The following is a 25861-nucleotide window of genomic DNA, read 5'->3' on the forward strand; positions in this document are numbered from 1 at the left end:
GCTGAAGAGCTGTGGGACAGCACCCAGGCCCAGAGTTCAGGCCCCATGACCGGATTCCCCCCCCCCAAAAAAAGAAAGAAATGTACTCATTACCTTGCCCATGTAATTGTGACCCCTCTGTATGGTATTTTCACAATTAAAAAAAAAGAAAAAAAAGAAAAGTTTATGGGTGATTTTAGAGAAGTTCATTTATATGCAATGAAGATCTGCATTATAAAATTGATAAGCGGTAATACTTGAAAAAAATGGCAAAAGTAAAATTTCAAAACAAAAAATGTAGAGTGAATTTTCTTTTTGTTTTTTTTAATTTCTTCCTACCTGCTCCCATCTTCTCAATAACTCTAATACAAGACTACTGAACAATGTTGTCTCAATTCAGCAATAAATACACATATATATGTCAGATATTGTACATCCATATTAAACATATTATCTCTTTGACCTTCATTACTGAAAAGAGGTAAGTCACATCATTATTTTTATTTTATCTATAATGATACAGCATGAGAATAGCCATTTTCTCAAGATCTACATCTAGTATGAATCAGATTATAATTCTAAGGCTACCTTATTGTGGACCTTGCATCTTTTTTTGGACCTTAACTCCTAAACAAATATACTGCATTGCCTCTAAATTTAAAGCATTAATTATACACAATAGGATCAATAGCAGGCATTGTAGGTCAATTTTGAAAAAATTATCATACTGACAATTACCACTTGATGCCACACGTGTTTGTTTGCTTGAACATTCAGGATTTTATTCCACTGCTCACTTGTCTTCTGTTGGTTCTATTTAAAGAACTGTTCCAACTCTCTAGACACTATGTTTTATATCATGGTTACATCAAGTCATTCAGCAAATCTTTCCTCTTGCCTGAGTATTAATTTAGAGAATTGTCACAAATTACCTAATCTAGGCCAAGGAGATAGTGGAAGCTGGTTTCTAGGGAAAGAAGAAGGAGGAGGAGGAAAAGGAAGAGGAGGGAGGAGGAGAGGGAAGGAGGAAGGAGAGGAGGGAGAGGAAGAAGAGAAGAAGAAAAAAGAGGAGGAGGAGAAGAAGAAGGAAGAGGAGGAAGAGAAGAGGAAGAGAAGAAGAAGGAGAGGAGGAGGAGGAGGAATAAGAAGAAGAAGAAGGAGGAAGAAGGAAGAAGAAAAAGAGGAAGAGAAGATGGAGGGAGAGGAAGAAGAATGGGATGAGGAAAAGGAGGAAGAAGATATATATTTATATAATATATTATAACATATAATATATATATATATAATCAGTTATTCCAAAAAGTAGTAGTTTTTTACTCTATTCTGTATTTTGGTTTATCATTTTATTTCTGGAGCTGCTACACAAGTCTGTTGCTGCTATGAGGATGGTAGATCAAAATGATAGAACTTCAGTTCTCATAATGTTATTACCCTGTTGTATTAATTAATGGAATTGCTCCCATTTTGGACTTTGTTTTTATGTGGCTCAATACTAAGATTCAAGCCAGTGAAGTAAGAATTTTCTGTTATATTCAGATGAACATAACCTGAGAAAACCTTAATGACATGTGCTCCATGTTTTTAACATTTTGCAATATTGTTTGACTTTCTAAACTAATTTCAAATGAATGGATCCGATCCTTCAGATAACACGCCTTCTTTTGAAACTTGGTGCTGATGTAAATATAAGTGGTGAAGTTGGAGACAGACCACTCCATCTAGCATCTGCAAAAGGATTACTTAATATTGCAAAACTCCTAATGGAAGATGGGAACAAAGCAGATGGTAAGATTATGATTAGAAAGCCTTGCTGTTTTTCACAGTATGTATAGTTAATTTCTACTAATACTTTCTACTAATACTAATATTTAAAAAACATTTGTTTTGAATGTGGCTACCAGCAGCATGCTTACCCAAGTTATCCAAGTGAATATATGCAGTTATTTTTCTTTAGTGTATATATTAGAATAGAATTGCTGCACTAAGGAGTGCACACATATTAGCTTTTCTAGGAAATTTCTAGACATTGTTGCAAGTTTTTGTACTATTTTTGACTGTACTAAGCAATATATCACAATATATCACAATGTTCAATGTTGCATTATTATAAATTTTAGTTGACACTAAAAATTATTATTAAGTGGTTGTACAAAAAAGATTATAATGATAAGGATAATTTTTAAAATTTTTATAGTGATGCAGTTTGAGTGATAATTTTGAAAAATAAAATTTAGAATCCATAGCAGAGCATACTTTTCCTCCCTTTTTTCACATTTTTTAAATGAACAACTAATTGTCCAGTTAATTTCATATATACATATGGGATGTGCCTTGATCCTACCATTTCCATATACCTTGATTAGATGCACCATTTCCATCACTCTTACTTATCTTCCTCCCCCTCTGCTGAAACCAATCTCTACAACCTTCATTTTTGCCATTTTCACAAATGCACAGAAAGTATTTTGACCATATTCACATCCCTCACCTCTTCTATCACCTTCCTCATTCCCACTACTGCCTTCACCTTAAGCAGGACTTATTTTACATTCTTGTCATTCATTTATTTCAGTTATTGCAGATTGTGATTGAGATTGTGGCATTTCACTTGTGTACACAGCATTTTAATCCTTGCCCCTTCCTTACTCCTGTTTTCCCCCATTGCCACTACTATGATTATTCTGAAGCTTTTACTGAGTTTCCTCTATCAACTTTATTCACAGATGTATTTATTTGGTTTTGCTTATTTTCTAACATTCTCTTTGAACAAAATCCTCTCAAATTGTCCACAGTCACAAATGTTATATACTCACACAGATGTGTGTACATGCACACACATATCTGATTCTGTGCGTGTTCACAACTATGTTTTACTTTCATGTTTAACATTCATATATGAGAATAAAAATCGTGCAATCTTTATCGCTCTGAACCTGGTTTACTTTATAGGAAGTCTTTATATTCGGATGCTTGATAACATTTTCTTGGCTCTTTACTTTTAAAATTATAACAGAACTTTTGGAAAGTTGATTAAAAGAAGAGTTACTAAAAAAAATCTCCCTCATAAACTTTTATTTTTCTGACACAAATTCACTGAGAGTTACATCTTGCCATTAAATTCTCTCAGGCATAACCAACGTGCTTCCATTGACCCCCTAGAGACCTAATTAAAAGCCCAGCTGTAAGAGCTCTTGGCCTTTGCAGCAGGATGATGCACGTTTCCAAAAGGACATGGTTGTCAAACCTGTAGAACTGCCAGTTCCTTGGTTCAGAATTCAGATTGATATTCAGCTAATAAAGCTATATTTTCATTACTTACAAAGAAAGCAGGAAGCTTCCCAGATACAACTGAGGCAAGAGGTGAGGGCAGCTTCCAGTTCCCATGTCAGCAGCAGGGATTATATTATTTGTAAACTTGAAGATGTGTGGTTTGCATAGTTTTCTATAAACCAGTGTGCTCTATCACTCAGACATCTACACTCTGGCATTATTATAGACAACGTCTGTTGTCAGAACAAAAGAAAAGCTGTTCCTTGGTTCTTATTTAAAGTCTCTCATTCTGTTTAGAACAGGGAGATATGCATTTGTGTGAATCACGAAACATATAGATGTATTTTTGAAACTGCTTCGCTCTTCCATGAGGTCAAGAGCTGCATCAGTTTTTTTATTATCAGTGCAAACTTCAACTTTTTATTCTTCTGAACAATCCCGAAGCCTACTCATGTCAAAATGAGTGTCATTTATGATCAGCATGCCTCCAGGATCAAAGAACTCTTCTGCAAAAGGCAGTGTGAATGTAAACTGCACCCGCGCTCCTCTTACATACCAGTATGATACAATATAATTTTCAGCGTTTGCTTTCTAAATCACAGAAGTACAACTTGCCTCCTACTCAATCATTTAGAGAAAAATCAAGACAGTATGACTCGACCTTCTATTTTCTTAGAGTGCAACTTGATATTTAAGTCCCTTTTTGCAGTTGAAGCAATTAAAAAGGAAAGAAAATGCTGTGGATATTGTGCAGGGCTTATTAATAGTTACTTCTTTCATTTCTAAGTGTAACTAAGCCTCAAGATGATTTATTTTGTCTCAACTTCTCCTAGGGTAAATGGACTTACAAAAAGATTAAACAAATAACCCCCAAAGTGGTAAAAATTGAAACCTGGTATTTACAGTGTGTTTTTAGGGTAACAGAATATCACAAATGAGAAGAAACCCAGGTTACAAAATTGGCCAAAATGTAATTCTGAAAGCAGGTTCTTCAGTTCAGTATGCTTAAAATACTGACCTATTCAAGTCCTAGTCTATTTCTTTGTATCTCCTAGGGCATAGAAAAGGGAGAAATGTAGTATTTGTTGAATGAGGTTGAAAGGTCAAAATATTCCAGAACTCTATATGAAAAAATAATAATACAGTGCTCAAAATTTATCACTTTGATAAAATTGAAACTGAGAAATTTTAAATTCAGAATTGATTAATATTTGTCATTTTAATGTTAAATGCCAGTTATGTTATGCAACATTATTCTTTTATATGAAACTAGTTAAAATCGAAATCTACGAGCTGGATGTAGTGGCTCATAGGTCTCATCCTTCCTACTTCTGAGACTGACTCAGAGGGTTGCAGCTGAAAGCCAGCCAGAGCAAAAAGTTCTTGAGACTCCACCTCAATGGAATAAATTAGCACACTGGTATGCGCCTGACATCCTTAACTATGGAAGTAAGCATAGAACTATAAGAGGATGTTTCAAGACTACGGGCTGGGGAAGGGCCCACCCCATCAAGAATGTCAGAGTTTGTCTTCCTGTATATTTTCAACCCCTCCCCACCTCTGAGCCTCAAAGTGACTTGACCCCACCATGTTGAGAAAAGAAAGAAAGAGAGGGAGGGAGAGAGAAGAAAGAAAGCAAGAAAGAAAGCAAGAAAGCAAGCAAGCAAGCAAGCAAGCAAGCAAGCAAGCAAGCAAGAAAGAAAGAAAGAAAGAAAGAAAGAAAGAAAGAAAGAAAGAAAGAAAGAAAGAAAGAAAGAAAGAAAGGAAGAAAGAAAGAAAGAAAGAAAAAAGAAAGAAAGAAAGAGTAAGCGGATTGTGATCCAGGCCTGGGCATAATGTCTAGTTATCTCAAAACAACTAGTACATAAAAGGGCTGGATATGTGATTCAACAGATGAGTACCTACCTAGCAAGTATGAGGACCTGAGTTCAAACCCCCATACCGAACAAAGAACATCCTATAAAATGTGCCAAGACCATGATAATCATACCATATTTTGTAGGAGAGAATGCACAGATTTGTCTTTAAAAGTTTATTTGAAACACATTTAATAATTACTTTAAAGAGACTCTAAAATTGGCAGACATTTCTGTGTTCATCTGGAAATTTTTATTTTATCAAGTTCAATACTTGGAAACAAGGAAATAGCCACCCTCGTTCTCACACACACATTCAATCTGCGTTGCAAAAGACATTGCTGACCAACTTCCCATTGGAAAGTGGAGATCATCTACTAGACAGTTTCCTAATAAGACTTACATGTATTCCTTTGTTTTGAAGTCTCCGTAATCTAAATCTCTAAATAATATATTAAGTTAGAGAAAATAAAATATCACATACATATTCAATTTTTCTATACACACACGGACTATATTGGTACAAGGGAAAAAATTGACATTACAATGTCTAATGTAGCCTTAAACTAGCTGTACAAACTCTTACCTGTCGATCTGATCCCATATTTCTCCTGCTTGTCCCTTCAGTTGGTATTGACATCTGTTAAAACTGAAAAAATGTTTAGATCACTGCAGGTAATCTACCAAATAGATAATCTACTTTGAAGTATATGCATTCAATTGGGGAAGAATAAGGTTGAATAGAGACTGCACTGACAAAGGAAACAATATCAATTAGTAGAAGATCATATAACATTTTTCTCCTGGACCTTAAAAACCTTTTACCCATCCCTCGAGATGAACTGGGCTCCAAAGGATGTGAGCTCCAGACTTTTTGCATGCATGGACTCATGCATTTGACTTACCCAGCTTTGAATAGAACACGAGGAAAGGGAAGTATCATAAAAACAAGGATAATCAAAAGAACCAGGGACATACTTCTGAAAGAACTACTTAATAGGAAACAAAAGATTCAAAGATTTATTTTGCAATAATAGTCTCAGGAGAAGAAGCTCAGAGACTTTGTTAAAGAATTTTCTTTGGCCTGATATCTTCCAGGACAATGAAATAAGGAAGATTGTCAACAAATATAATCAGCTAAATGGCCTAAATCAGTGTTTTTTAAGTTGGTGATTTTGTAGCAATGGAAATTAAACTATATTCAAAATTTTAAAGTTACTATTGCCTTCTTTAGATTTCCTTTACTATTTTTTATCATTTAACTTGTGTCTTTCTTTTAGTCCTTGTGGTTCTTCATATAAAGTAACAAAACAATAAATAAATTTTTCTGAGCATGCCAAATCTATTATATGCCTGTAACAATCCCAGCTACTCAGGAGGTATAGGTAAGAGAATTGGCATATGAAGTTAGTCCTGGAGGCAGGGGAAATGCATGAGTTCCTATCTGAAAAACAATTAAAGCAAACTAGTGATAAGGATATGATATGGTTCAAATAGCGTCACCATCACCATCAAACAAAACTTAGATTGGGACAAAAGTTATACCATAAAACATGCGAATCTACTTATTTTAATTATGAGATAATGACTTAAACTCAGATCCATACTAGATTGAGCATTTTGGTGTGCAGTCATTATTATTTCAACTTGTAATAATTAACTATCCAGCTAGACTATTTATTTTAGCATACAGAACATTTCTAAGTGAGGAAATTAGGGAAGAAGTAGTGTAGGTCCTAGTCTGTGTGTGACAGTTGAGTACTAGATGCCCTGTGGTGAAGATGTCCTTCCATCCTTTCAGCTTGCCTAGACCCATTCTTAACAATAAGCCATAAATACATCTAACACCTAGTATTGTGCCTGACACATAGTGATCATTAACCTTACTGAGGAATGAGAGTGTATCAATGTCTCAAGCATCTCAAGCTAAGCATTATTAATTTAAACATTATATATATGCATAATAATACAGAAAATCTATCCCAGTACACCATAGAAAAACCAAATTTGGAATATTCACAGTACAGTACGGAATCCAAATTCATGCCCCAAAACTAAACTTGTGAAGACACAATACCATTCCTGCTCTAAACACACACACACACACACACACACACACACACACACACACACACACACACACACACACACACTAGGTTTCTGGGGCTAACAATGTGAGACCATGAAGCTGTGGTGGGACCTCCTTTCATTACCACATTAACAGGGAATATTACATCTTGCTTTTTGGTCATCAGCATCAAATATACAGTGTTTTCACTAGAGAAGATTATAAGATAGATAAATATCCAAACCAAAGGGCTGTTGAGTAGAAGAGTCACTGTTAAGAATTATCTCAGCATAACAAAACTTTATGTATGGTCACCCTCTACTGATCGTATATCCTCAAATGAAAAAGAGTCCTGGAAAGCAGACTTTTATCTTCTGTGTTAGAGCATGCTCAGCATAAGGATTTCTTTATAGGGAATTCATCAAATATGGAGGAGGCTACAAAGCAGAGTAGTCCAAAGAGAAGGACAAAGACAAAGTGATGAAACAATTAAGTTTTACATAACTGTCTAAGGTGGCACAATTAATGAACTCTGCCTTCTCTGATGAGTTTCTCCTTTCCATTACAAGATGCTTTATATATTGTAGTGTGAAAAATCTCAGCGTAAGGGTTCATCAGCTGCTCCCAAATAGTGTCTTTATTATACAGATTGTCAGGTTTCACCATAACCCAAAGAACCCACATTTTTTAGTTGGGCATTCTGTATAAAACCTACAATATTTTTTACAACCTCCAGAGAAGAAAAAATCGATTTGAAAGTTAATATTTGTGGAAATAAAGTGAAAAGCACCTTCTGGATACTTGCTAGATTTCAGGACCATTCAGAAACCATTCGGATCTATTTGATTAGTTGCATTTGGTAGAACTGAGGGCACCTACAGAAGAACCTGTTTGATGTGGTAATTGCCTATTATAGTGTTTTTCTAAATCGATTCCATTTCCTCCCCCCCTCTGGTAATGCCATTAGTTTTCAGGCATTCAGGACAAGTCTGTGGATATATATATATATATATATATATATGTGTGTATATATATATATATATATCAATACAGAGAACAGGTCACTCTAAATGACATACCTTTTTTTTTCTTGCTAATGGTAGTGAATGCTCAGGATAATGAAGACCATGTTCCACTCCATTTCTGTGCTCATTTTGGGCATCACGATATAGTGAAATATTTGCTTCAAAGTGATCTGGAAGTTCAACCTCATGTTGTTAACATCTATGGAGACACCCCTTTGCACCTGTGAGTATTGCATAGCATCCCACTGACCCTGCTATATACCATATGTACCTTCAGACTTCACAAAATGTTTTTTCACATCTAGGGCATGCTACAATGGTAAATTTGAAGTTGCTAAAGAAATCATTCAAGTAACAGGAACTGAAAGTCTGACTAAAGAGAACATCTTCAGTGAAACAGCTTTTCACAGGTAAAAGATCATGTATGTGCACTAGCCATTAAACTTAGCTGATGCCCTAGATAGCACCCGAGGCATGTACAGAAAGCTACAACAAATAGTAACAGATGTCACAATCAGAGAGCAATAGTAGAGGTAGGGCAGAGGACAAGGTGCCTGAGCTGGAAGCACTGAAGAAGAGGTAGAGGCAGATGCTGCAGTCAGCACAACAGATGGGGCAGGAGCCAGATGCTGTGTTCCTGGCAGCAGCCATAAAGACAAGGACTAATGTTGCCAAGGCAACAGGAATATCAACATCTGTATGTGTATTGCTTTTATTCCTCTTCAGTCTGTGGAAACCTGCCAAATAGGGTTGTGCCAATAATCCTCTTCCAACAAGAAGCTCATTACCAGAATTCATCAGCATCAAATATGACACTTCTTCCTTACTACTTAAACCTTTATGTGCAAATGTGTCTACCTACCTAAGACATTCATTTGTCAGACTATGAAAAGCCTAGTCAGGATGGTCACACAATACCTGAAAAAGCAGTAGCTCTTTTCTGGGGATCAATGAGAGCCCTTCACAGTGTGGTCTAGAAAAATACTCAGAGCATCAGCAGGAACTGAAAAAGTGAGCAAAAATAAAGAAACAGATAAATAAATCTTTTAAATCAAACAAAACTAAGTATCTCTAAAAGCTCAAGAGTCCTAGAAAATCCATAAGCTGCTGAAAAGTGGGTGTTTTATAAAATTTAAATCCTTTATTTATAATTGATTGCTACTTTGCTGAAAAAAATGAGTTTTGTAAATCTTTATTATACCATCATTTATCTATATACCACCTATTTCTTAGTATTTCATTGGGACTACTTTATTGTTTATATAACAATCATATCATACTAGTTAATAATAGAAATGAGTAGACTCTTTTTATCAGAATAAAATAAAGCTGATGCTTTTATATCAGGCCTCAACCCATCAAATTTTACATTTTTACAGGTGAGTTTTTAGTTACTTTTTAATTAACCAACAAGTTGCCCAAAAGGTAAGCTAAGATAACTTCAAAAGATTTGCACCCATTAGCTCATTTAATAATTATAATCATTTATAAGTTTGGAGAAAATTAAAGCTCAGAGAAGCTAAGTAACTTTCTGGTTTCTTATGGTTGAAATATAATGTAGAAAATGTCTGCTGAACTTGAGTTCCATGGTTTTATCTAGACCAATGTTGTAGTCCAAAAGGTTTGGTCTGCTTTCTACATACTAGAAAACAGAACAGAGACAAGAACTTTTCAGGTTATACCTCTGTCAACATGGGATCTGTGCCTGAAGGAGAAAGTAGCAGAGGTGATATGTCCATGCTGCGGGGTCTTATTTCCCTGTTTGCTCATGGCTGTTACAGCTGAAATCTCAGGCCAGCTTTAAAAGACTTTTGTTACCCTTGAACATGAATTAGAACTTACTATAATTAGGGGGTAACTTTCATCTCCAGGTGGTTGTCTGAATGAGATTTGTGAAGTGAGTTAGATGCATAAACCTAGCAGTTATATTGTTTAAACCTGTGGCTGCTAGAAATAAAAATTTAATATTCATATTCTGTTTTAGCCACATAACTACAAAAAACTCATTACGTAAGGAATTCACTCATATTTTTCTTTGTACAAATCAGTACTTGGCACATAGGTAGCATCCCATGTACTCATTATTTTAGGTATATATCCAAATACACATGTACATATGTGTGCAACATACACACATGCATTTTCATATGTACATGTATGCATACATATAAACATACATGCATAGAATACAAATGTATGCATATATTCCTCATCATTTTCTATAAATAGTAGCTTTGAAAGTGAATAAAATAATTCAGACCATGGACTACTAAATATTTAGTATTATGGATCATATTTATAAGACAAATAGTTGGTGGATGATACATTGATATGATTGATAGGTTGTTATGACACATTGCATTGAAATTGTCATTTTTATTCACTCAATTAGAAAGGAAGTAATTACTAAGGACTGTTAGGGACAGTTAACGCTGGTAGGAAAGTCAAGATGACCGAATCCCTGTCTTCCTGAAGGAAACTCTATTATACAGAATGAGGGAAAGCGAAGATACATACATATATGACTATAGCCAATGTGCCAACTGCAATAAGACTAAAGTGACAAGCACACTGAGGAGACAACAATGAATTCTGCCTTTGGTTCAGGGGAATGCTTCACAGAGGGAGCAGTATTTCAGTGGTGATGAGGATGCATGGTATTTTGCTAAAAAAAAAAAAAGAATAACTTGATCAAGGCTATCACAGGAAGAGGGAATAGTACAACTTAATGGACTCCTTCTTCTAGAACCAAGCCCCTGCGCTATTCCTTTAACCATGATTTAGATGGAGTTTTGCTCAATACCAGCTCAGTCCAGTCAAGTATGACAAACCTTATAGCTCTCGAGAGTTTGAAAGTACAGTATTGCTGGAGAACAAGTAATAGAAAAAGCTATTGCTTTTCTGAGAAGGAAACTATGACAACAACTAGTCAAAAAATAAAATTCCATTGACATTAGTTGGTATAATTTATTTACCTTACAAATCTGTTTTCTCTATGCATGTTAACTTTCTTAGTACATAGTAGAAATCAGAACGTCCATTAAATATCCCAACAAATGTATAGGCAAAATGCATCATTTTTAAATTTTTAATAGATTTTTATTGTGAAAATACCATACAGAGGGGTTACAATTACATGGGCAAGATAATGAGTACATTTCTTATCAAGCATTCTTGCCTCCTCCTTTGTTTTTCCCCTATCATTCCTTCCCTCCCACTTCCAGAACTACACTCCCCTCCCTCCTTCCCCTCCCAATCCCCTCCTTCCCCTCTCCCCCCCCCACCTAAATTGTAAAGTTTGTTGTTCAACAGTGTCTTGTACATCTCTTTGTTACAATGGATCAACCTGTATCCCTATTTAAACATTTTGTTTTTTCCTTTCCCCTCCAAAAATTATACCGACATCAAATGCAGTGAAAACAGGGTTATACTGTGGGGGAGGAACATACAAAGCAACAAAAAGAATCACATGGCACCTTATAAATACATTAGAAACAATAGCAAGAAAGAAAAAAACACTTGTGTCCCTATCATGGGGTTCATTTCACTTAACATCACTTATCTGGTCATATGTACATAGCTTTTGACCTTTTCTGCTAATCCCAGACATATACTAATTATTACAAATGAGGGAAACCATGGGACCTATGTTCCTTTGGGCCTGGCTTACTTCACTTAATGTATTTTTTTCCAAGTCTTTCCATTTCCTAACAAATGGCACAATGTCATTCTTTCTGATGGAGACATAGAATTCCATTATATATATATATATTATATATATATAATATATATATATTTTTTATATATATAATATATTTATATATATATATTTGTGCCACATTTTCTTGGTCCATCCATCTACTGAGGGACATCTGGGTTGGTACCATATCAGCTATGGTAAATAATGCTGCAATAAACATAGTCGTGCTGGTAGCTTTAGTATGGTCTTGTTTGTGATCATTTGGGTAAAAATCAGCTCTACATGGATCAAAAACCTAAGAGTCAAAGCAGACACCCTGAAAACCCTGGAATAGGAGAAACCCTAGGTCTCCTTGGCACAGGCCAAAATTTTCTTAATAGAGACCCAGAAACACAACAAATTGAAGAAAGGTTGGACAAATGGGATTGCATGAAATTGCAGAGCTTCTGCATGGCAAAGGACATAACTAGTAATATCAATAGAAAGCCCACGGATTGGGAGAAGATCTTCACTAGCCATACAACGGACAAGGGTCTCATCTAAAATATATTTGGAACTCAAAAAATTAAATCCCCCCCAACAAAAAATCTTCAAAGAAACAACTGCCCGATAAACAAGTGGGCTAAAGACTGAAAGAGAAACTTCTCCGAAGAGGAAATAAGAATGGCCAATAGACACATGAAGAAATGGTCAACCTGTCTAGCCATAAAAGAAATGAAAATCAAAACAACATTGAGATTCTACCACACTCCAGTTAGAATGGCTATAATTAAGAACTCTAATAACAACAGATGCTGGAGGAGATGTGGCCAGAAGGGAACCCTACTGCATTGTTGGTGGGAGTGTAAACTTGTTCAATCACTTTGGAAAGGTTGTGGGTTCCTCTAAAGCTCTTTTTTTCTGACCTAGTGTCTTGTACATCTCATTGTTACAATGGGTCAACCTGTATCCCTATTTAAGTATTTCATTTTTTCCCTTCCCCTCCCCAAATTAGAGAAGTATATATACAAGATGCAGGGCACTGACATCAAATACATTGAAAACAGGTGTTATTCGATGGGGAAGGAATATACAGAGAAACAAAAAAAAAATCACATGATACATTATAAATACATTAGAAACAATAGCAAAAAAAAAAACACTTGTGACCCCATCTTGGGGTTCATTTCTCTTAACATCATCTTATTTTTAATACATTTTTATTGTAAAATTCCTGTACAGAGTGGTTACAGTTACATGAGCAAGGTAATGAGTACATTTCCTTTCAAGTATTGTTACCTCCTCCTTTGTTTTGCCCCTGTCATCCCTTCCCTCCCACCTCCACAACTACACTTATTTTTATAACTTCCTTTTAATATACAAGATTTTCTCACCCATCTTTTCTTTTTTTAATTTAACTTTATTGTCAAGGTTATGTACAGAGGGGTAACAGTTACATATGTAACATCATGAGTACATTTCTTGTCAAACATTGTTACCCCTCCCTTGTTTTTCTCCCACGTTCCCTACCCTCCATCCCCACCCTCCCACCCCTGCTGAGTTGTAAAGTTCATTTCCAAGGTATTGTCTTGTGATTTTTACTGTTGCATTGGTTCAGCCTTTGACCTTTGTCTCACCAAATATTATTCTGTAAAAATCTTATTTCCTTTGAGTCCAAACATATGTTCATTTTCCTTCCCCATTTCCTCCCAGCCAGAAAGAGCTCATAATGCATACCCTCTATTGGTTGTAATGTGATTCTATAAGTATTAATTCCCTTGACATTTCAGCAACAATTCGATAAATACAGAATATATTATTTATTCTTTTGTGAGGTAGGTGGTAAAACTAAAATCAAGAAGATAAAGGATTTGTTCTTGATCCTCTGACATGTTTGTAAAGAAGCATTAGGTTTCAAGTTCGCATCCAATGCTTCCCTAGTACAATGACAGCGTTGGTATCTTATCCTCTAGCTGAGGGAGTCTTCAGAGGTAGGGCATGATTTTTCCAGGGAATAATTTCAAACAGTGACCTAGATTTAAGAATAATTCTAAGTACAGAGCTGGATTCTGCATTTGATCATCTCATAGGGTAATACCTAGGTAAAAATAAACTACTATTAAAAGAAATACTTAATGAAAAAATACTAGAAAGTTAATGTTCTTCCTTTATTTCACTCCAGATACAAATATATGGCATTTAAAACTGTTGGACAGGGTTTGCCTTAAAAACAACAACAACACAAGCAAATCACTTTTTTCTCTTCTCTCCTTCCCTTCTTCTCCATTTTTGGCACTTTTATAAACACACAAATATCTAGCCAGAATTAATCAAGTCTGCAGTAGTTCACTAGGACTGCTATAACAAAATTCCAGCTTAGGTGGCTAAAACAACAGAAAATTATGGTCTTTAGTTCTACAGGCTACAAGTACAAGATCACAGTATTGACAAATTGGGTTTTCTCTGAGATCATTCCTCTTGGCTTGAAGATGATTATTGTCTCACCCTTTCTCACCCTGTGATCATTCCTCAGAGTGTGTTATGTGTCCTAATATCAACTTCTGTAAGAGACCAATCTTATTGGGTTAGGATTTACTTTGGGGATTCCATTATAGCTTAACTACCTCTTTAAACAGGCCATCTCTAAGTATAGTCATCTACTGAGATTGTGAGATTTGGGGCTCAATAAATATATTTTGGAAATGATCTGACTCAGCCCATAAAAATGGCAGTCTATTTCTATTATTTGATGTCTTGCAGTGCTTGTACCTATGGCAAGAACATTGACCTGGTTAAATTTCTTCTTGATCAGAATGTTGTAAACATCAATCACCAAGGACGAGATGGCCACACAGGTAAAATTGTGGTAAGAATATCACTAGTTTTAGATGTTTATCAGTTCTTAAGAACAGTGTTCTCCAGGGGCTGCTGGCTCATGCCTGTAATCTTAACTACTCAGTAGGCTGAGATCTGAGGATCCCAGTTCAAAGCCAGCCTGGGAAGGAAAGTCTGTAAGACTCTTATCTCCAATAAGCCTCAAGAAAATGAGAAGTGGTGCTGTGGTTGAAGTAATAGGGTGCTAGCCTTGGATGAAGAGATAAGAGACAGTGCCCAGGCCCAGAGTTCAAGCCCCAAGTTAACACTTGATGACTGCCCTTTTCTTTTAGGAAGTTTAAAACATATAAGGAAATGAAGCTTTCCTTTAGTTAATGCTAGAATCCTGTGAAACCTTACTGAAAACTGTAATTACTAAACTAAGATTTCTCTCTCTACAAAGCTAATGTAAAAGATTTTATGAGTGAAGTAGTAGATGAAAGTCAATCACAGTAAGGAGAGTTGGAGCTATTACAAGCATATAGACCAAGAGGAAAAACCTGTCTGATCACTTCTAGTGGAAAAAGTGAAAGGAATTATTTTTTAAAAACAGAGAATAAGCCAGATGCTGGGTGGCTCACATCTGCAATCTTAGCTATTCAGGAGGCAGAGAATTGAAGGTCTCAATCAAAGCCAGCCCAGGCAAGAAAATCCATGAAACTCTTTATCTCCAATTCACCAGCAAAAAATAATGAAATAAAAGAAGGAATAAAGGAAGGAAGGAAGGAAGGGAGGGAGGGAGGGAGGGAGGGAGGGAGGGAGGGAGGAGAGAGAGAGAAAGAGGGAGAGAGAGAGAGAGAAACTTCAGGCCAGAACTGTGGTAGAGTCCTAGCCTTGAGTGACAAAGCTCAGTTCAAGTCCCAGCACTGGTGTTAAAAAAGAAAATAAGAAAAATAAAACAGCAAATGTAAGTAAAATAGTAACAACCACTTTTGACACATACCAAATGAGTACAATTCTGTTTCCTAACTGAACCTACCCAGTATCCTGATGATGAAACTAAACATGATCAGACAGCAACCTGGAAGTCCCAATTACAATCCCTTCCAATTTCTCCCCCAAGGAGGATGCCTTTGGCTTCTGGCGTGGTTTTTTCTCTTTCAGGACTTTATATAAATGGAATTCTATAGCAAGTACTATGTTGTGTCTTGCATCTTTCGGCCACCAATTTGTGACACTCATCAACCTAGTTGCAAGTAGTTGTGCATTTTTTATTCTTACAGTTGTAGACTTTCATGTTTTTTGACTATAATACTTTTCATTCTACTATTTATGGACATTTGGATAATTTTCACTTTATGGCTATGAAAACACTGTGCAATAAATATTCTCATATCTCATGTCTTTTGAAGGGTATAGAAATTTTGTTTGGTACAAAGGCTTTCTGTTAGATATATAGAATTTCAGACTTAAAAAAATTCTAGATAACTCTATTTGTAAGTGTCAGTTTGCAAATTTTGAATATTCCAAATTTTTGGGAAGCCTTAACAGCAAGGCTTTTTTATATATTTCCATAATATACTGTATTTATTCCAGTGATTCCAGATAGTATCTCTTAAAAAATCTGAGCTTCAGAGTAAGACTGTTTACAAAGTATTAGTCTCCTGGAAGGCAGCTCAGAAATTGCTATTGCAGCTGTCTCTTCACAGGGATTGCCTTTGTTTGTTTTTAAGTGATTGAGAGTGATAGTTGAAAACTAGCCTTACTTTTTGTGTGTGTTTCTGTGTATTAGTAGAATTTCAAACCTTACAAAATATTGAACCAGTGTGTAAATGCCTAAGATTTCCTGGAAAATTCCCTTAGCTTAGAGGACTTGCCCATTGATCTCTGCAACATATGCCATATTTGTCACCCTTATTTGTTCAACTAATATGTCAGGCACCGGTGTTGGATTCATAATTACTATGAATGTTAACAAACTGATTGTTAGTACCCAGGAGAGAGATGGATGTTTTGCATATGTTCTAGGGCAAAACAAGTCAAACCAACAAAATGAAAATGGTTGCTATTTTGTCTTGCAGTAGAAATATTTCATTGTTTTCATGGGTTCAGAGAGGACTAAAATGCCCTTGTTAATACTGTCAACAGCGCAGAGTTTATTTTGTTTAAATAAAGAAGGGCTTCTCTTTCTTCCTTGTTAAAAGAGCCAACAAGTTACTTGACATGGAATAGTAAAAATTTGAATAACATGGAGATGGAGTTGAGAAAGCAGTAAAACTCCCTCTCTAGAAACAGAGATGGTACCAGAATGGTGGCTCCCTGGTTTCTCATGTAACCTATCCTGTCCTAAGAGAAGGAAACTAGATGAGAAGCTAGAGGTAAGTTGTACTAGGAGAGTCTGTCTACATGAAAGTACATTGGGATATGCTCAAATTAAGTAGTCCATACAATCCAAGTAAAATGGCTCACACTTGTAATCATAGCTAGCCTGGATGGGTGGATGAAGAAGACTGTGGCTCAAGCCTAGATCCCCTCCCTGAAATTTAAGGAGAGCCTATCTCAACAAAATGAGCGGAACATTAAGACACGTGCCTGCCATCCTAGCAATGGGGATGGGCTGTTGGCCCTAAAGGTAGGACAGTTGAAATCCAGGCTAGCATCAGGCAAGAGTACTAGGTCCTACATGAAAAATAAATAAGACAAGATGTGCTAATCATGTGGTTCAGGTTGTAGATACTCAAGGCCCTGAGTTTAAACCCCAGTATGGCTACATGAATAACTCATCCTGAACTATTCTAACAGGAAACTGTGGAATTTTTCTCAAAAGTACTTGTTTCTAAAAGATTCTTTTTTTAATTTTTATTTATTTTTTATTGTGAAAATACTGTACAGAGGGGTTACAATTACATGGGCAAGATAATGAGTACATTTCTTATCAAGCATTGTAACCTCCTCCTTTGTTTACCCCTCCCCTCCCTTCCCATCTTAAAAACAATTTTTATACCTATCTCAGAATAAATTTTAGCTAATCTTCATTCTCCTATTTGAATAGAATATATGCAGAGGTGCTGTAGCATTCTGGAAAATGTACTTACTCTCTTCTTGAAGGCCTTAGTGAAGGGTTAAAGGATTTGGACACACAGATTCCCATGGAATAAGATATGATGAATGTTTTCTAGCTACCCAGTCCTTTTAACTTAAAGAGATCAAAATCAACCTTGGCACTTTCTCTGGTGACCTCGATCCTACACTAAGCCCACTGGTTCCATATTAAAATTGCTCTGCTAGACTGCTTCCAGCTCCAATTTTACAGCATTTAGCGTGCTCCTCTTCCCTGAGTCTCTCCCTTCTTCTCTTCTACTATTCCATCTGAAAATGTAGTGACAGCTTATCTGCCTTTTCTCTAGGGTAAAAAGGACTTGCATGAATCAATTTAAATTGTCCAGAAGAAATAGCCAGTGGCCTGCTTATGTTCAAATCCCACAACCCTAATCATCAGTATGGAAAACCCATTGAAAATATCTACACATGATCTTACATCCATTGCATTAAAGATGAAACTGCCGAATTGAAAAGATCTCAGCCAATTAGAATTGAACACAGCTCAATAGTGTGTCTGGCAGTTTGAGCTGAAAAGACTGCCTTTGACAAAGAAAAGCACTCCTTTGTGTCAGGCTGTTTAGGGTCAGAAAATAACCCAAACTCAAAACAGAGCTAAAAACTTCTTATTTGCTTCAGCTCTGACATCAGTTAACATAATTTGCAGAGGCTTCTATCCTGATATCTAATTACCCAGAATACAATATTTGTATACATCCGAAGCACTCTAATTCACAGTGACAGGGAGCTAGAGTTGGAGAATTAGTGAGTAAGTGAGCAAAAACAATAAAAAGCAAGGTTCCTGTACCATGATATACACTTTGTTCATTCCTTTTGACAAGTATAGTATGGTGTGAATTATTTATGGTAAATGTACTATAGTATATTCTCCAAAAGTAATGAAATGTTATAGTCATGAATTTCTACTATTTTTAGCTAGCAAAAAATAACTGAGAGATGAAGGCAGGGGAAAAATAGAAGTAAGAAAAGGCAGATTCATTAAATCATTGGGTGAATTTTTATCACCAAATCATAAATTCTCAGGCCACTTCAATATTAAATTTTTACATATTTGGTGTTTAGTCAGGTAGTTTAGAGTGCTATAACGTATTGAGAGTTGAGAAAGTATTTAGCCAAACATTTAGAAAATATGTCAAAGTCCATAAGTGATTCTGTAAAACTTTATTATTATGTAGTTGTACAAAGAGATTATAATTTCCTAAATCAGATTAAGAATACAATGCTTTTTGGACAATAACATCACTTCTTTCATTCTTCCCCATTTTCCCCCTTCCATCCCTACCTTCAAACTACATAATTCAGTTTTTTTATAATGTATATTGAATATAATGACTGCATTTACTTCACCCTTCCTGTCTGCATTCATGTGTTCCCCTCCTGAACTCTCCCCACCAACACATGTTCCCACTCTCTGGCATTTATTTTGATGAATAGTACATTCATTGTTCAGAGGAGTTACAACTTTGTGTTTCTCCCTTAAGTAAGCCATGCTTTAGTCAGCTTGTTTGTGTGTGTATGCATAGGATCTTATATATATTATTACGTATGTTTGTGTTTTAGATCTAGCTTCCACATAGGAGAAAAAACATGCACCGTTTGTTTCTCTGAGCCTGGTTTACTTCACCATAAGTGATTTCCACATATTTACTTATTGTCTCTTAAATTAGTAAATAAAACAACACCAGCTAGTATTTGAATTGATTTCATTATTTCATAAAGATAATTCAAAAACAGTTTTTAAACTGCAATAAGAACTCAAATATGCCAGGCACCAGTGGCTCATGTCTGTAATCCTAGCTACTCAAGAGGCTGAGATCTGAGGTTCAGGGTTCAAAGCCAGCCCAGGCTGGAAAGTCCGTGAGACTCTTATCTCCAATAAACCACTAGAAAACCGGAAGTGGCACTGTGTCTCAAGTGGTAGAGTGCTCGCTTTTGAGCTGAAGAAAGAACCCAGGGACAGTGCCCAAGCCCAGTGATCAAGCCCCACGACCAACAGAAACAAACAAAACATAACAAAAAAACTCAAATACTTGAAATAGGTAAATTACATTCATTAGTATGTATTATATGTGTATCTATATAATCCATTTATAAATATAACCTATTAAATTGCTATTATCTTGCTATTACAAAGGGTTTGAGACTAAGATCTCGTAAGACACAGTTTAACAAGACACATAGAAGAGTTAGTAGAGTGCTGGCATCAGCAAAAGCCTGTTTTACTTCAGAGTTGAAGTTTTTACCACATACTCTAAAATCAAACTGATATAAGCCCTTAATATTTAATGACCTTGAGCAAGTTATTTAACCTCTATCAGTCTTCAATCTCAAATTTAAAATGAGGATATTAACAGCCATTTTACAAAATTCTGATTAGGGTTAGGATAAAGTAAATGCTTAAAGCATGACAGATAGTGAATAATAATAGTGATGGCTAATATTGTTAAGTACAAAGCAAAGTTTTAGCTGCACCCACATAAATACCAAATCCTATGTATGGTCTTTTCTAATTGAAATATGCTATAGTGCACACTGAAAATATTGATAATGCTACAATGATGGGCATCATTTAAAATCCACTAATACTGATTTTCTACCCTTGCCCAATACCACTGGACAAAACAAGCATGCAGAAAAGCATGTGTTGTTTTGTTATATTAGTTATATATATATATATATTAGTAATATATATTAGTTATATTCTTAGTTATAGCTCAAGTTACACTACTAATTTTAAAATCTCAAGGCTGAAATAAATTCAAATAGGTTTTGAAAATCACTATTCAAAATATTATGAAAGTATTAAAATCCTTATTTTTAATATGCATACTTACAGACTGATACATAAAACAATATTTTAAGTTTTAAGCATAAATTTGCCAGCCTCTTTACTACAACCAAACTACAGCAGAGATTAAAATGCAGGAGGAACTTCAGAATCTGCACTAAAGTTTTCAAACCACCATATCTACCCACTGACAGATTCATTTACTTGGATATCTAAGGAATATGTACAATCCACCATTGAACCTCATATTGTTTTGTGCACAAGGATTTATTTCACGTGTGCATACTTCACTTACTTTTTATTATTTATTTATTATTTATTTATTCTGTCACCTAATTCAGAAATTTGGAATGATGTTTAATTACTTTTTTCTCCTCCAACTCTCTGGGCCATTTACCACATACTTGTATCAATTCAAACTCAGCATTGACTTTACTTCATTTTATAAATATATTTTCAATCTTTCTTCCTTCTTTATTGTACTACTGCTCTTTTAGTTCAAGCCCCTATTAGCTTTCTTGTGATTCATTTTTAGCCTAACAACTCATCCGTAACTTTTGCACCCATTTATCCAACTGTAATCTGTATCCAAAGTACAAATAAGGCCATATCATCCACCAGCTAAAACCCTGAAATGACACACACCCCATATCAGGAAATCTCAATGTTACTATCAGCAATTTAAAGCTTCCAACCCCATGCACTTCCTACTTCTCAAACTTTGTGGACAGCTACTCTTGTCTCATGAGTGCCACATACATGCCACACACAGGATCATATCACCAGGGTTCACTTAGGAATCACTATGCCATGATTTTTCTAAACATTTACCCACCAGTCTATACAATTACTATCTGTTGAAATATCAACTAATCTGACAACAATAATAATGACTAAAAAAAAACTCTTTGTCCCTGCACAGAGCCTGCCATTCCTTCATTTTAGGCCTCTCCTCGTCCAGTCCTCTGCTTCTATATCCTTTTCCTCCCCACCTAACTTTTTACTCTTTAAATTTTTTATTTCCACGTAACCTTCCACATTAGATTTATTTTATCATTTCTACAGAAAATCCTATTTGATATTCTAACTTATCACACACATTTTTTCTGTTTTATTGAATCTTGTGCACCTTCTTATCTTGATGTTTACTACCTCATCATAAAACAAACACTCTATTCTCGACCAAACTATGAACTTTTACAAAACAAGCCTTGGGGGCATTAATCTTTGTTTTCTAAAAAAACTTAAATCAGGGGCTGGGAAGTTGGCTCAGTGGTAGAGCACTTGCCTTGTATGCATGAGGCCTGGGTTCCATTCCTCAGTACCACATAAGCAAAAAGAAAAAAGCCGGAAGTGGTGCTGTGGCTCAAGTGGTAGAGCGCTAGCCTTGAGCTGAAGAGCTGAGGGACAGCGCCCAGGCCCAGAGTTCAGGCCCTACAACCGGACCAAAAAAACAAAAATATAAAACAAAAAAAAACTTAAATCAAATGAATGACTACTAATAGGAGTTCTATCCATGCCTGTTAAAATGAAATAGACAAAGAATAAGGAAGCAGTTTAGACATAACAGTCTCCTCCATACTCCATTAAATGACATGGTGAATTGATGTCCTTAAAAATAATATTGTTGTTCTGTTGTCTCTCTAAGTCGGTTGATAGCATACCATTATTAACTGTAAAACTTTAATATTCGTATTAATGAGCAGAAGAATTTTGTTAATGCCCTGAAGTTTCTCTATGCTCACCTTTCACTTCCATGGAAAGATTTTCACCTTGCTTTTTGCTGAACCAATCCATCCTCATTTTCCAAGCTCAGCTTAATAAACAATTCCTCAAAGAACTCCCTCCTAACCCTCCATATTTATTGTAAGAGATCACCATTATATTCACAGCACAATCTAGCTTTTCTTTTTAGAGCTTGGCTAAATAAGATTTGAATGAATATGTATTTTTTTCTTTAATTAAAATTTTATTTTATTGTAAAGATGCTATACAGAAGGTTTATGGTTACATGAGTAAGGTAATGAGTAGATTTCTAGTCAAACATTATTATTCCCTCCTTTTTTTTTTCCTACTATCCCTTTCCTCCCCCACCTCATTCCCTCTTCCCCCAACAGAAGTTGTAATGTTCATTTCCAACATAGTGTCTTGTGAGTATAATTGTTGCAATGGGTCATTTTGATTAGCTAGCTTCCAATGTATTTTCATTTCAATACTCTCTAATACCTACTATGATTCATTCAACAAAAATATTTTCAACCTAATATATAATAGATATTATACTAGGAACTGAGATAAATCAGGAACATGATAGGTATTATCTCACTGGTTATAGAAAATTCACATTGCTTTTAGAAAGAGATAGGCTAAAATAAAAGGACTAATAGGAACTATAACAATAAGTGATGTAAATAAACATGCAGGAAGTGGCACTGTGGCTCAAGTGGTAGAGTGCTCGCCTTGAGCTGAAGAGCACAGGGACAGCGCCCAGGCACAGAGTTCAAGCCCCACGACTGATAAAAAAATAAATAAAAGTGCAATAATGAATTATATGTTCCAGGACACTGTCTATGATGGAGTAATTATGGAAGTTTTCTTTAGGAAGAAGTTATTTGACCTAGCCTCTGATAGGTTCACAACAAATATTTAAAGAAAAAAAAGAAAGAGGAAAAGAAAGTAGACTGGGAGAGAGAGAAGTAAAGAGAGCAAAGTGATGTGGTTTTTTGTTTCTGGTTTTTTGTTTTTGTAATATTCTCCTGGCAAAAGCATTTGTACTTGTCAATTTTTGTCTCAGGGTGAGCAACTGATGGCATTTTGTTTGGCCTTGGTGATTACTGAACAGGAATAATGGGTCAAAGAGCATTTGAGCCTCCCCTCTGTTACATAAAGTTAAGACATTTACAGATTTAAGTCAGGAGAAGGTGTAGCAAGTCACAAATTTTGGTTACCACTAATCTAATTGAGCATGTATGGAGCAAGGACGGTCAGGTGGAACATGAGCCAGATAAAGGCAAACAACAATTGTCACTCTCTGATTCCGCTTTTCAGTGCTTCTGGAAAGTGAGTTTTCAAAATAATAAGAAATCAATATACCAAACCAAAGGTCTCAAATATATCATTACTGTGAAATTTAGCTTCTTTTAGTTGATTATTAAACAGGCGTAGGGTCTTCCTGCAATGATTTGGATATTTGGTCCATCTGAGCTAAGATAGAATGATCTGGCTTCTATAATCAAGACCAAATTTCTTTGTTCTTAATCTTGGACACAAAGAGCCTCTGAGTCACAAAGTCAAAGAGGTCTTAGAATTGATATTAGTTACCACCAATCTCCAGATCTAGGTCTTATAATAATCCCTATAGCAAGTGAAGAAAATCGGAATTGTTGTTTCTAAGTTGAAATGATGAAAACGGAGAAAAAACTTTATGGGAAAATAATAATTGTACTTCTCTGAAGCTCAATGCATGAGACTCTATTTCCTATTACCAGTTAAAAAGCTGGAACTGGAAGTAGGACTCAAATGGGAGAGCACCAGCCATGAGTGAAAAGCTGAATGAGAACTTCAAGCCCTGAATTCAAGCTCTAGTACCAGCACAAAAAAAGGAAGGAAGGGAGGAAGGATGGGAGGAAGAATGGGAGGGAGGAAGGATTGGCGGAAGGAAGAAAGGAAGGAAGGAAAGAAGGAAGGAAGGAAGGAAGGAAGGAAGGAAGGAAGGAAGGAAGGAAAGAAAGAAAGAAATTAAACAAAGAGAGAGGAGGAGGGAGGAAGAAAGGAAAGGAAAGAAAGAAAGAAAGATTGATTGATTGGATCCAAACCAGATGCCCCTCAGTAGTGAATGGATCAAGAAAATGTGATACACACACACACACACACACACACACACACACACACACAATGGAGTTCTATGACTCCATCAGAAAGAATGATATTGATCCATTTGTTAGGAATTGGAAAGACTTGGAAAAAATTATATTAAGTGAAGTAAGCCAGGCCCAAGGGAACATAGGTCCCATGGTTTCCCTTATTTGCAATAACTAGTATATGTCTGAGACAAACAGAAAGATCAGGTAAGTTGATGTTAGATGAAATGAACCCCAAGATAAGGCCACAAGTGGTTTTTTTCTTGCTTGCTATTCTTTCTAACATATTTGTAAAGTTATTGTTTTGTTGCTTTGTATGTCCTTCTTCCATGGTATAACCCCTGTTCTCACTGTATTTGATGTTGGTATAATTTGTGGAGGGGAAGGGAAAAAACAAATTGTTTAAATAGGGATGCAGGTAGACCCATTGCAACAATGAGATGTACAAGGTGCTATGTTGAAAAACGAACTTTACAACTTTGGCAGTGTTGCAGGGAGGAGGGAGGAGGGGGAGTGTAGTCGTGGAGATGGGAGGGCAAAGATGGTAAGGGGAAACAAAGGAGGAGGCAACAATGCTTGATAAGAAATGTACTCATTACCTTGCTCATGTAATTGTAACTCTGTATGGTATTTTCACAATAAAAAAAAAGCTTATTGAAGAAAAGCCAGCAAGCAAGCAAGCAAGAAAGAAAGACAGAAAGAAAGAAAGAAAGAAAGAAAAAAAATTGTACTTCTACTTAAATAATTATTAAGACTTGTATACATGATCATAGTGTAGTACTAAACTGTCTCTGTAACATCTTCTTGGATTAGCTTATAATCTTGAAAACTTTGCTTTTGAAATAATTTTCAGCAAAATTAAAGTTAAGAGGTTTAAGTGGAGGGAGGTGAAGTCTTCTGCATGTCAGCAAGAAAAGAAGACAAGTAAAAGGGAGCACAGGGGAACAGAAAATGAAAAAGCCTTCAAACTGCAAGGGAATCGCAAAACTGTTAGGTGCACCAGCAATAATACTGTGAAAGTGCAAGTCATTATAATAACTGCATTAGGCTAATAACAGAGCACTCTCCTATTTGGGTAAAATACTTGGATGTTAGATAGTAAATTCTTAGACATAGGAAAACATTTCATTTAATTAGTGGAAGTTTGATTATCTCTGGATGTGTTCCATTAGTGTGCCTTGATTATCTGAGTGTATCCATTATCAGGAGTTTGGCTTCACAAGTCCATTTATTGAGCTCCATCAAGGTAGTTTTAACTCCTTGTGGCTGAGTGTTGCAGATTTGAGCCACAGTGGTTTTCTGATGCCTTTGTGTACATGTTAGTGCCTGGTCCAAGCAGTTCTAGTTGGGGAGCATTTCCCACACATGGGTGTCCTAACCCACTGCTAGCAGGAGGTTGCAA

At 35.8% G+C, this 25861-nt stretch overlaps 1 protein-coding gene across 1 annotated transcript in view; it reads left to right on the forward strand.

Moving 5' to 3' along the window:
• The window catches only part of LOC105986067 (serine/threonine-protein kinase TNNI3K-like), a 270376-nt gene that overhangs the window by 79076 nt on the left and 165439 nt on the right, over nt 1-25861 (forward strand). Inside the window, 5 exon segments of the mRNA XM_013016804.1 lie at nt 1626-1764; nt 8277-8421; nt 8504-8608; nt 14638-14732; nt 25273-25453. Of these exon segments, the coding sequence (XP_012872258.1) occupies nt 1626-1764; nt 8277-8421; nt 8504-8608; nt 14638-14732; nt 25273-25453 (665 nt within the window).

The sequence above is a fragment of the Dipodomys ordii genome, unplaced genomic scaffold (genome assembly GCF_000151885.1).
Source record: "Dipodomys ordii isolate 6190 unplaced genomic scaffold, Dord_2.0 Scaffold33, whole genome shotgun sequence".
Classification (NCBI taxonomy): domain Eukaryota; kingdom Metazoa; phylum Chordata; class Mammalia; order Rodentia; family Heteromyidae; genus Dipodomys; species Dipodomys ordii.